Below are 12,508 nucleotides of genomic sequence, written 5' to 3' on the forward strand. Positions count from 1 at the left end.
CAGGTTTTCTCTCCAACTCCACGAAACGAGCCCCACGCTCCAGGGAACAAGCTGCAGCCTCCAGGAAACCCAAACCCGCACCGCCGCCCCCACCCCTCCTTCCCCCACCCCTCCTTCCCCCACCCCTCCTTCCCCCACCCCTCCTTCCCCCACCCCTCCTTCCCCCACCCCTCCTTCCCCCACCCCTCCTTCCCCCACCCCTCCTTCCCCCACCCCTCCTTCCCCCACCCCCCAGCGGGGCGGGGGCCGCGCGTCCACCGGAAGGGGCGGGGCTCAGTTCGGCGGGCGGGCGGCGTGATTGGCCGCGGCGGGCCTGACGCCCATTCCCGCTATAAGAGCCAGGCAGTAGTCACCTGCGCCACAGTCCTCGCGGAGAGTCGCTGCGGTTTCTTGCTTCAACAGTGCTTGGACGGAACCCGGCGCTCGTTCCCCGCTCCGGCCGGCCGCTTAGAGCCTGCCCTCGCCACCATCTCACAGCGCCCTCCGATCGCCCCAAGGTCCCGCCGTCGTTACAGCGCCGCGCAGCCACCGCCACCGTTTCACCTCAGCCGCCCGCCATGACGACCGCGTCCCCCTCGCAGGTGCGCCAGAACTACCACCAGGACTCGGAGGCTGCCATCAACCGCCAGATCAACCTGGAGCTCTACGCCTCCTACGTCTACCTATCCATGGTGAGCGCGGGCGGTCCTACGGGGGGCGGGCGCGGCCTCCCTGGCGGCAGGGCGGGGATGTGGTTACCGGGAGGGACCCCCGCCTCCCGCCTCCGTGCGCCCTTCTGGAAAATGGAGGCTGGTCGAGGTCCTCTAGAACTCCTGCGCAGAAATTCTGAGCAGTTGGCCCCTGGGAGTGCTTCCTCGTGGGCCAGGGCCGCCTCTGCGCACCCCAATTTATTTAAAAAGAGCTGAGTTTTTTCCCGGGGTTGCTACACTTGCCACCAGTACGACCGTTTAGTTAGGAAGGTGGATTTTCGCATTTCCATCCCTTCTGCATTCGATCACGTGATGGGGGGCGGTGCTGAGGAGTTCTGGCTCCCATCCCCCTGAGCCCGGCGGAGCCTGCTGGGTAATGGTGTCCAACTATGGGGGCTGGTGCGAAGTGGTTTATCTCTCGTGGGCCGAACAGCCGCCTCCACCTCTGCTCTGCTTATCTCTTTAAGTCCCGCTTGAATTGAAGCATATTTCTAGAAATCTCCCTTTCAGCCGACACCGAGTTGTCTGCCACCCGTATTCTTTATCTTTTTTGTGTCTAAGGGTTGTGGCGTAATTGAACCTTTAGCTCTTGGATACAGTCCATCAACAGTTACGGGGCCTGAAAATTTTCCATGCAGTAATCGGTGGGATCAGTTTTCCAAAATCCTGGTTTTAATCGGTGTGGTAGGAGTTTTAGTTATAATTGTCTTACTACGTTTTGCAAATCATCCAAGAATAGACGTGTTCCGGATGTGTTGGGAATACGCCTGGATTTCTATGACTGTCATTGCATTTCAGGAACAACTGAATACAGCAAGGGTGTAAAAGGGACTAAAATTTTTGCTTTCTACTGGTAACATATTTACATACGTTGGCATTGCCCACAACTGTTATCTTGCCTAGTGGGTTAATTTTACATATCCATCAGCCTGCTGTAAACTGGCAGCTCATGTTGTTTTTTTTTTTTTTTTTTTTTTTGCTGTACGCGGGCCTCTCACTGTTGTGGCCTCTCCCGTTGCGGGGCACAGGCTCCGGACGCGCAGGCTCAGCGGCCATGGCTCACGGGCCCAGCCGCTCCGCAGCACGTGGGATCCTCCCGGACCGGGGCACGAACCCGTGTTCCCTGCATCGGCAGGCGGAGTCCCAACCACTGCGCCACCAGGGAAGCCCGCGACTCATGTTTTAACACGGATTACCCAGGGAGGAGGGAGACAAGGCACTAACAGCACAGGGTAAATACTCCAACATCTCTTCAACCAAATTCGACAGGGGCTGTAAGAACTTCACTCTGCACTTACACACATGCTTAAGATGTTCCATGGTGGAGGCAATTCCCATGATGTTCTAACGGTTCCTTGTAGCGAAGTTTCAGTTTCAAGGACCAAGTTTCATTTTTGTGTTTCAGAGTAAAAACTAATTATTGTCATGTTCAGTCCAGGAACACACCCTGCTCCAGTCTTCCTATGCTCAGACCCTTTTTTGCTGGGCTTTGAGAAGGAAGCCTAGGCTAGCCTTCCTTTGGGAATCCCTAACATGTTCATGTACTGCTTTCAGTCGTACTACTTTGACCGCGATGATGTGGCTTTGAAGAACTTTGCCAAATACTTTCTTCACCAATCTTGTGAGGAGAGGGAGCATGCTGAGAAACTGATGAAGCTGCAGAACCAACGGGGTGGCCGAATCTTCCTCCAGGATATCAAGGTGAACGGAAGATCCTAGGGTCTTCATGCCGCATCTGTCTAGCAGTCCTCTGACGTCAGAAATCACTGAGCCCAGCAGTTGCCTTTATTAGATGAGGGTACATTGGGTTTTTGTCTTTTGCGCTTTTTCGGGCCCACTGTCTAAGCTAAAGTTGGTGGACAGTAATGGGCAAGGATATTAAATTGGAAACGGTTGTCAGGGGGAACTTGGCTGTTCCTTTTGCCAAGCGCGGTTGTTACACATTAGATGCTTGCTGATTTGTGGTTTAAGTGGTGGAGGTTGCAGATGCACTGACTTGATCTCTCATTCAGAAACCAGACCGTGATGACTGGGAGAATGGGCTGAATGCAATGGAATGTGCGCTACACTTGGAAAAAAGTGTGAATCAGTCACTACTGGAACTGCACAAATTGGCCACTGAGAAAAATGACCCCCATGTGAGTATTGGCAACCTGGGAGTAAATGGAGGAAATCATTTGTCTTAGGGGCTGGGGAAGCTTCCCAATAACTTTTTTTCTTGTTCTCTTTTCTAGTTGTGTGACTTCATTGAGACTCATTATCTGAATGAGCAGGTGAAATCCATTAAAGAATTGGGTGACCACGTAACCAACTTGCGCACGATGGGGGCCCCCGAATCTGGCATGGCACTGTATCTCTTTGACAAGCACACCCTGGGAAATAGTGATAATGAGAGCTAAGCCTTAGGCTGGCTTCCCGTAGCTACAGGGGTGACTTCCCTGGTCACCAAGGCTGTGCATGCATGTTTGGGTTACCTTTACCTTTTCTGTAAGTTGTACCAAAATATCTACAAGTCTTTTCCTTAGTACCATTCCTTCAAATAAAGTAATTTGGTACCCAGCTGTTGTCTTTGAATTCTTGGGTTGGGCTAGAAATGTATCTAGGCCATCTTCATTAAATTTGTAAGTGCCACCGTGGTTCAGTCACACTAATCAAAGTGAAACGCTTAGGAGGGTTTGTATTTACTTATTAAATTCCTTAGTTTGGGAAGGATACCAAAGCTTGAGTGTTTTGAATTCAGACAGGACTTAAGGATTCCTGATTCTGAATTAGGTGTTTTTATATGTTTCCAGTAGTTCTGGCTTTCACAATTTATATGTACAAAAAGCATTTTAAGGCTTAAAGTAGACTTGAAGCTACTGATTCTTGTTCTCCATTAAGGTAACCATTTAATTCAGGCTGTTGTAGGGACATATTCTTCAGTGTGGACAGCTATATGGCTATGACTGGATCAGTGTCCTGGTGGTGTACACGCAGGTAGGACCAGGCCGGTGAAGCATCCCCCTTGGGAAGCAGGCTAGGAATGTGCTTCATCCCTAGTGAGAATTTGAGCAAAGTTTACATGAGTATGGAAAGATCCCTTCATTTCAATAGGAAAATAGCTGCAGTAGGAGGGAAGAGGTTGAGACATCTTGAATATTAACCAGTGAGTAGTGTTAGAAGACTGCGGAGCCGTCTGGGTCCTTGCTAACCAACTACATCAACATTGTTTCCTAAACCAGCCACAGGGATTTGTAAGTTTCCATCTGGCTCTTGGAGTATGACAGGTGTTAGGCCTTTTCAGTTTTCAATACAAAGCTAGGTATTCTGATCTCAGAATAACTGTTTGAAAATCATTAGAAATGGAAGTTACACTTCCCTTTCACATCGTGATTGGGGGCTGGGGTTGGGGGGGGTGGGTCTAATTGGGTGAGTGAGTGTCCGGGGAACCTGGAATAAAGGCAAACATCTGGTGGTACTGTGACAGCTTTAGGTTGACCTCAAAGGTGCATGAAGAGCTCATTTAAGTTCAGAAGTCTTTTGGTTAGGTCCCCAAAGCAGTAAGATACCCCAGGGGACCTGGATTGCCCCACCTTATCATCTGCCAGTTCCCAGGAATGTGGCATCCTTTCCAGGAGTGCTTCAGGACCACCACTGGTTATGGGGGAGTGCTCATATGCGGCCTCCCAGCTAAGCCTGGGCAGTAAGTTGAGTTCTTGGGCTACAGTCTAGAGTCCCGAGTTCTGCCTGTGTTTTTATGTCTGCCACCCCTGCTTAAGGTGAGCTGGGCCCACTGGTAACGTCAGCCCATGTAAGCCTGGCCTAGTGGCCCTTCGGCGTTACTCTTGTCGGTGCAACCTCATCTTCCTATACCTGGGCCCCAGAGAAGTCTTGGTGAGTCAGGCTCTTGGGTGAAATAAGCAGAAATGGCCAACACTTAGAGCCCCTGCTGTGGCGGCCAGGTGTGTGCCCCAAGCCAGTGCTGGGCATGCCCTGGCTGGCAGCCACAGGACCATAGGAAAACTGGAAGTAGGGTGGGCTTCAGAGCAAAGGAAGCTGGTGGGGACCACCCACCAGCTTCCTACTGGAAGTAGGGTGGGCTGGGGTGTTTAGTGACCCTGGTTTGGGTAGAGGACAGACCTGTTTTCCAAGGCCCAATAGGGATCGCCACGATCTTTGAGTATAGTGTGTATGTTGCTTGTCGACTGTCCCAAATGCGGTTCTCTGAGATGTTCAGGGGCCTCTGACATGTCCGTTAGGTTAAACTCAACAGTTTTCCTCCTCATGTGACTCACTTCCGGGTGCTCCGTTGAGGCCCCAGCACTCTCTGGGAGCAATTCAAAACTCTTCTTGGACCTGGGAGTTGCAGGCTGAAGGCTTTGGTCTTTGACAGTGTCATCTATTCCTGAGACTTTGCAGAGGCTTGAGGGTGCTGACTGTCCAGGTGGGAAGACCATAGGGGTGTGGCTGAGGGGTGTCTGGGGGGCACTGTGGTAGCCTGACCTCCCATATAGCACAGCGGACTTGAAGGCATCCTCCCCTTTCCAGGCCTTGCTGCCTTCCTGATCACTGGTGTCCCATCCGGCTCCCCCGAGATTCTTGGGCTGGCCCTCATAGGAGAGGATTTCTTTCTTCGGCCACAGTAGTTTGGTCTTTGAGTTTGTCCTGGGGGGCTGGCGGTCATGGGATTGCAGCCCTAGGAAACGGCCAGTGATGCCAGTGTGAGCACCCTGCTCCTCCTCCGGATCTGCCTGGAACTCCATATCCTCCTTACCCAGACTAGAAAGAAACAGGAGACTCGGGTTAGTGGGCGGACAATGGCCTGAAGCCTGACCTGACTTCTCCCTTACCCTCTCTTCTCCCTCTGGCCCAAGGCCCAGGACACACAGTCTTCCTCACCTCACATTTGACTCACCTCTCTGCTGATCCATCCTGTACCTCTCAATTAATCCCTCCTGGCCGAGCTCACCTCACTGTTCTGTGGCTCCCTCCCTAGCCTGGTATTTAAGGGCTTCCTCTTCAGCACCCACATTTTCCCTTTGAAACCCCTCACTTGAGGCAATCTGAACTACTCTTCCCCAGGTATGGATGGTCACGTGAGGCTCAGGAGTGACTCTGAGTAAGCCAGGGATTTGTGGTTCCACTGGGGAGCAGTATCCCCCCAGAGAGAAGTCTGGCTTCCTGGGAGCCTAAAGCCTTTACTCTGCAAGAGAAAGCCTACCCACCCCTAAATGTGGCCACCTCTGCCCACGTCCAAATTCTCCCCATGCTTCAAGGCCCAGCTCCAGGTCCAGCTGGAGGCCACCTCTCAGGCAGCCAAAGGTGATCTCTGTTCTATACTCTGTACCTTGCCCAGGCATCCAGTACTTTGTACCTTGTATCCAGAGTCTGGGCCCTGGGTTTGAGCTCCCTCACTACATTGTGTGTTTCTTGGAGGCAAGGTCTATGTGTTATTATTCTCTGTTACCCTCCTTCCCCAGCAGCTGGGCTACAAACCATGGAAAACTCAGAGGCGACCTCCAGCAATGTTTCTGACCTAAGCAAGCCTCCATCCTTGACCATTTGATCACTTATCCAAACCTTCCTCACACCAACTAGAGACTCTAGCTAATTCTAATTACAGCTTAATAGGATATTCGGTTCTTAAAAAGAGAACAGTGCTTTTAATACTGTGGAAGAAAACCTTGATGGGATAGACCCTGGGATGCAGCAAACACTCTCCAAAGTCCCCTCCACTCTGTCATCCTAGGGAGAGAGAGCTGTCTGGGGCGCCCCTTCAGCCCGCCGTGGCCCAGCTACAGCTCAAAAGAGATTCTAACCAAATCAGGGAAAGAGGACCCATGTGGGGGAAAATGTGGCTGCTGTGGGCTGACCTGAGGCCCGTACTCTGTAGCAAGAAGTCTACTCTGAAGGTACCTGTGATGACCCAGCCTCTTGCTTGCTCCCTTGCCCAGGGAACCCCACTCCCACTCCCCATCCCAACACCCTGGCTTATCAGGAAACATAGCTCTGAACCAGAGTCAGGAACCAGGCCCTGACATCCCAGCTGCATCACTAATCGCTGACTGCCCTTGAGTAAGTCCCTTCTCTCTCTAAGCCTCAGTTTCCAACTCTGGATAAGGGGTGGGGCTTAGATTGGAGACTACCTAAGAGCCCTTATAGCTTTAAGAGTCCTTACACATGGCATGGACATATATACACTGCCAAACGTAAGGTAGATAGCTGGTGGGAGGCAGCCGCATAGCACAGGGAGATCAGCTCGGTGCTTTGTGACCGCCTGGAGGGGTGCTTTGTGACCGCCTGGAGGGGTGGGATGGGGAGGGTGGGAGGGAGATGCAAGGGGGAGGGGATATGGGAACATACGTATATGTATAGCTGATTTAATTTGTTATAAAGCAAAAAATAAAAAAATAAAAATAAAATAAATAAAATTAAAAAAAGCAGATTAAAAAAAAAAAAAGAGTCCTTACACAGCACAAGGTAAGGGTTAAGGGTGTGGAGTTGGACCCAGACATACCTGGCCCACCTGTGCTGCTTGCTAGCTATGTGACCTTGGGTTGGGCAACTGACTTAACCTCTCTGAACCTGGACTTAATCATCTGAAAATCGGAGATAACAAACCAAGGTTATTGGAGCGGGATGGGGGGGGGAATAGCTAATATATGTAAAGAGCTTAGTACAATGCCCAGCACTTAATAGGCACCCAATATGCATTAACTAATACTATTCTAAGTTCCTAGGCAGGCCCTTGCACTTGGGGTTTTCTACCCACCGAAGTGGTTCCCTGGCACTTCCCACCTGATGTTGAAGGTGGAGCCGAAAAAGGAGGGCCGACGAGACTGGGCAGAAGCGGCTGTGTAGGGGGGATGTGGTTCTGGCTCATTCCAGTACATATCTCGCTCCATCGGCGGCAGGTCCTGGTGCATCTCATCTACAGCCAACAGGGACACCTGGTCGTTGGGGACAGAAGGAGAAGTCCAACAGAAAGGTCAGTCCAAGCAGGACCATGAATTTGCCAGGTGACTTGGAGAGGTCACTTGTCTCTCTCTGGGCCTCAGTTTCCCTTCCTGTGAAAGGAGAGACTGATGCAGCCTGTAGCCTCAAAAGTGAGGCTGAGAATCCTGTGAGTAAATGGTTGGGCAATTCACTGTGAGGCCTCCCTACAGAACTGTGGGGCCCCCTTCCTGGGTCCAGTTTGGGGAGGGGCCGTGGGACAGGCTCTCTTCCTCCCCTCATACCTGCAAACTCCTGTCGACAATCCAGTTGGTCTCAAAGTCATCATCATCCTCTCCAAACGGGTTGATGAGCTGCTCTGCCACCTTGGGGGTAGGTGAGGCTCTGGAAATCCTCAGGTGGAACCCCTTGCAGCCTTGCTCCCACCCTTAAACCTTGGCTCCTGCCATGTCCACCTCTCCACCCCCCTCAGTGATGCCCTTCCCGCCTGACCACTGTCTCCAAAGCTACTATGTAGGGACCCTCCTCTCCTAACTGGCCATGACTCCCTGGGCCACAGCTGGCCTTGTCCCGGGGAGGCTCACCTTCAGCCAGCCAGCATAGAAGAAGAACTGCAGGAATGTGAAGAGGGGTACAACGAGGTCCATCTCGTGGCCGGGGTAGGCCTTGGCTGGGTTCAGAAACTGCCGCCCAATCAGGCAAGCCAGGAAGAAGCTGTATACCGCCACGGTCACCACCTGGGAGGGAAAGGAGGTGTTGGCAGAAATGGGCTGGTTGGGGACCGTGGGATCAGGAAGCTCCCTAGGCTGGGAGGACGGGTCTTGTTCTGAGTTGCACACTTGTGTGACTTTGGGTCTCTGTGGTCTCCTCTTTAAAATGGGCATGATCACACTGCCTCCACCACCTGGACCAGGCAGGGACCTGGACTCTTTGAACTTGGCACTAGAGTCAACCTGCCAAGTCCAGACCTGACTCCCAGGGTGAGCCTCTTCTTCAGCCTCTAAGTGAGCCCTTCCATCATAGGCTGCTTCCCAGGTCCTCCTCAGTTTCCCAAAGGGGCAGCTTCGCCAGCCTAGTCCTCACCTGAGTGTACACCAGTGGGATACTGATCCAGTCGTAGGCATACAGCTGTCCACACTGAGTACGCAAGGTGTTCATTTCCTAGGGGGGCAGGAGGGAAGTTTGGGCCTTTGACCATCACCTGCTCTCCCAGGCTCACCCCCCAGCTCTTCCCCAGATACCAGGGTCTTGTGCTCATGGTCCAGCCCTGGCTGTGTGGTCATGGACAGCTCACTTAACCTCTCTGTGCCTCAGCCTCCTCAACTATCAAAAAGGAACCAGGATATCAGAGGTTCACTTTAGAGAGGGGAGGGGAGGGGAAATTGGAAAGGGGCCACCTTGGGCTATGGAATCCTGCTGGAAAAGATCCTACAGTCCCAAGTCAGGCTCTGGGAAGACCCTCAGAGGCTCAAACTTTCTCTTTGCAGAAAACCTGTTCCACGTGGGGCATGACCCTCCCCGCTCTGCAGCAGCCCCATGTGTACAGCGGGCTCACGCTGAGCAGGCTCTGGAGCAGGACAGGGTCCCGGATTCGACCTCCAATCCAGGCCTTCGTTGACAGGTTGGCAAACCACACCCAGGGCATCCAGAATGAGTTGTGTGGCAAGCTCAGTTTTTGTAAGTGCTTGTGTTCCGAGGGGGTCATAAAGCCTGCGGGGTAGAGTGGAGAAGACAGCGGGTAGCGGAACCTGCAGAAGGGGTGGCTGGCCAGGCCCTGCTGGGTGGGACCCAGAGTTCAAACCAAGTCCCTGCTGAGCCCATAGGGACCTCAGAGCTCCTTTGCCATCCTCTTTCTTTCAGCAAATTATCACTGCGTGTCTACTTTGTGCTGCTCTGGGCTAGCACGTGAGAGGGATCTGTCTTACTAACCAGGATCAGGTCAGGCAAGGCCGGAGAGTGAGACTGCTGACGTACAGACTGGAAACCGGAGAACAGGAAGGGGAAGGGCAGTTCCCAGTTCCCAAAGCCCCACTCTGGCCCTCAACCCTCACTCTTCCCTCATCCCTCAAGAGTTCTTAGCCCTATCTCAAAGCCCTATCTTCCTAGAGTCTGTTCCTGGCCTCTCCCAGCCTTTAGACCCCTGACTTCGCCCCGCCCAATTCAGATACCCCCCCCCCCACACACACACACCGTCCCAGGTCTCGACCCCACTCCGCTCCTGGTCCCACCCAATCCTCAGCCCTGGGGCCTCTGATTCCACCCATCTGCAGCTCCGGCCCCGCCCTCGTCAGCCTCTGGCTCCGCCCACTGCTTCGCCCGGCCCCGCCCACCTGCTTTCACCAGGTGTTGGGGACTGGGAAAGCGTTTGTAGACCGCAGCACTGACGCTACGCAGGATGAGCACGTTGCCCAGGTTGGCGTAGCGCATGAGCGTGCGCCGCAGCAGCCGGCCCTGCTCGTCCTTGCCCTCGACGAAGCACGACACCAGGTTCATGAGGCGGTCGGGCCATGGCAGGTTCTCATATTGGTTCCACCAGCGGGTCACGACCAATGTCACGTAGAAGCCTGGGCAGGAGGGGCGGGAGGGGGGCGGGGGCGCGAGGGGCGAAGGCCCACGCTGCGGCCAGAGCCCAGCGAGGGCGACGCCTCGGTTTCTCCATCTTTCTAATGGGGCTGGGCCCAGCACCAGCCCTCCTGGAGGGCGCTCGGGAAGGGGAGGCCATCAGAGCTTCGCATGAAGGCACGAGAGACTTGAGTTCTCTCTCTGGCCCCGCTTGCTTTCCCAGAAATCCGCCAGGTACCTCCCCTCCTGCGCAAGGCTCCAGAGACTACTGTAATGTCGGCGCTGCCCTCAGAAAGTGGGGTCTTAGCAGAAACTAACACAGCAATGTAAAGCAATTATACTTCAATAAAGATGTTTAAAATAATAATAATAATAATAATTTAAAAAAGAAAGTGGGTCTTGAGTGCTAACAGCAGGACAGCCTTCCTAATGTCTAACTTCAGTCTCTCTGGCTGCAGGCTCCCCGTTTCCCTGAACCACCGAGAGGCACTGACGTGCCACTGGCCTTCCCCAGCTAGCTCTTCATGATCTGCCTGTCTGGAGCCTGGAGCAGCCACTGGGACCCCAACACGCGGAGGGGGGAGCTCACCCAGCACGAAGGAAATGGGGATGAGCTGGATGTAGCTGTCACAATACAGAGTCAGCTTCTCAAAAATCACCTGCTGGTCGTCCGTGAGGGCCATCCTGGGGAAGGCGGGGGGTGGGGGGAAAGATGTGTAGACACTGGGAGGAGATGGCTGAGACCGGTCCCAGGTCCAGCCAGTCCCAGGGTAGGAGAGTGGCAGCCTCACCTCCCTATCCCTTTCACTCGCCTGCCTGGGGCCCCCCCTGTGGCCTGAGCCAGGTCCCCCTCTTTCTCCCGCCGCCCCGAAACCCCAATGGGCCCTCTGCTCCATGCCTGGAGGAGAAACCCTCAGGAGGTTTTCTATGAGGTGGAGGAAGGCAGGTCCTGCTGAAGGGGTCAGCTTTAGGCACCACTGACCTTTTTAAAGGATCCAAAAGACAGTTGTTTGAAAGCAGGTTGAAATAAGGAGTGTTTGGTCTTTAAAAAAAATATCTGGTAGGGAGGGATGAATCGGCAGAACACAGAGCAATGGAATTGTTCTGTACAACACTGTAATGGTGGATACAAGTCATTATACATTCGTCCAAACCCATAGAATGTACAACACCAAGGGTGAACCCTAAGGTGAACTATGGACTTTGGGTGACAGTGACGTGTCTGTGTGTGTGGGTTCATCTGTCATCGCAAGTGTCCCACAGTGGGGTGGGATGTTGATAGTGGGGGAGGGCTGAGTGGGTGGAGCAGGAGGGGTGGGGTATATGGGAACTCTCTGTACCTTCCGCCCAGTTAAGCTACGAACCTAAAACTGCTCTAAAAAATAAAGTCTTAATTTTTTTAAATATGTTGATACCCTAGTAACAACCAAAGAAAATGAACATGCTTTGTTATTAGTATTTACATTATGAACTCAAGAGTTTTATGTAGTTAATATTTTTTAATGCATTGCCGTCATTAATGCTTTTTCCATTAAAAATGCTGTCATATATTCTGTGGTTTTAGCTGTCTTTTATTGTTTAAATACACATTTTTATTGGGAAAAAAAAAGTATGATATGGGCCTGTGAGTCTATGTGGGATTCAGGGAAACAGGCTGACTGAGTGGGACTAGGTAAGGCCTGGGTTCCAAGGCCCCTCCCTCGGTTTGAGGAAAGGGTGTTTGAGATGCTCCGACCTACACTGAGTTGCCCCCCAAGGCTGCCTCCTTTTCTCTCCTCCCCAGCCCCCAGGCCTCAGGCCCCACGGTTTGACCACAAGCCCAGCTCAGCCTTATCTGTCTCTGTGCATTGGCCCCCTAGATGGCTGGGAGGCACCCAGGAGCTCCAAGCCCTGGCTTGTCCCCCTGTACCTGTAAATGAAGCGGATGATGTAGTAGCAGATTAGGAAGATGAGGAACTCGCCGTAGAGCAGCTTGTAGATGCTGCCTCGCCAGCACAGCAGCAGGCGGGAGAAGGAACCTAAACGGGCATTAGCCACTTGGCTTGAGTAGGTGACGGTCATGGCCAGGCACTGAGCTGCAGCAGGTGGGCTTGGGTGCTGGTGAACAGACAGAGAGGGATACTGATGGGGGGGGCCAGGAAGGAGCAGGGACCTCTTCAGAATCTGTCCAGGACACGAGTGACCTTTTCCAGGACCCTTCCCTTCTCTGGGCCTCAGCTCTCCCATCTGGACACGGGGAGGGGGGCGGTGAGGTGACCTCCAAGAAGCCAGGAAAGTGAGCTCAGGGACTGTCCATAGCCTTGGCACAGAAGACACAGAGAGGT

At 53.1% G+C, this 12,508-nt stretch overlaps 2 protein-coding genes across 2 annotated transcripts; one reads left to right on the forward strand and one right to left on the reverse strand.

Moving 5' to 3' along the window:
* The first annotated feature begins 345 nt into the window (after positions 1-345).
* Positions 346-3,250, forward strand: FTH1 (ferritin heavy chain 1). Its single transcript, XM_082629201.1, has 4 exons — positions 346-671; positions 2,244-2,390; positions 2,702-2,827; positions 2,924-3,250. Exons 1-4 carry the CDS (start codon positions 558-560, stop codon positions 3,086-3,088), a joined length of 552 nt encoding a protein of 183 aa, XP_082485327.1. The 5' UTR covers positions 346-557; the 3' UTR covers positions 3,089-3,250.
* A 1,527-nt stretch (positions 3,251-4,777) lies between these two features.
* Positions 4,778-12,272, reverse strand: BEST1 (bestrophin 1; the record flags this gene model as incomplete). Its single annotated transcript, XM_082628219.1, has 9 exons — positions 12,094-12,272; positions 10,774-10,868; positions 9,953-10,186; positions 9,178-9,332; positions 8,706-8,783; positions 8,207-8,359; positions 7,907-7,987; positions 7,467-7,618; positions 4,778-5,447 (listed from the first exon to the last, which is right to left on the reverse strand). Exons 1-9 carry the CDS (start codon positions 12,243-12,245, stop codon positions 4,778-4,780), a joined length of 1,770 nt encoding a protein of 589 aa, XP_082484345.1. The 5' UTR covers positions 12,246-12,272.
* Positions 12,273-12,508: the final 236 nt, after the last annotated feature.

Source organism: Mesoplodon mirus, assembly GCF_964341445.2.
Source record: "Mesoplodon mirus genome assembly, chromosome: 7".
Taxonomy (NCBI): Eukaryota; Metazoa; Chordata; class Mammalia; order Artiodactyla; family Ziphiidae; genus Mesoplodon; species Mesoplodon mirus.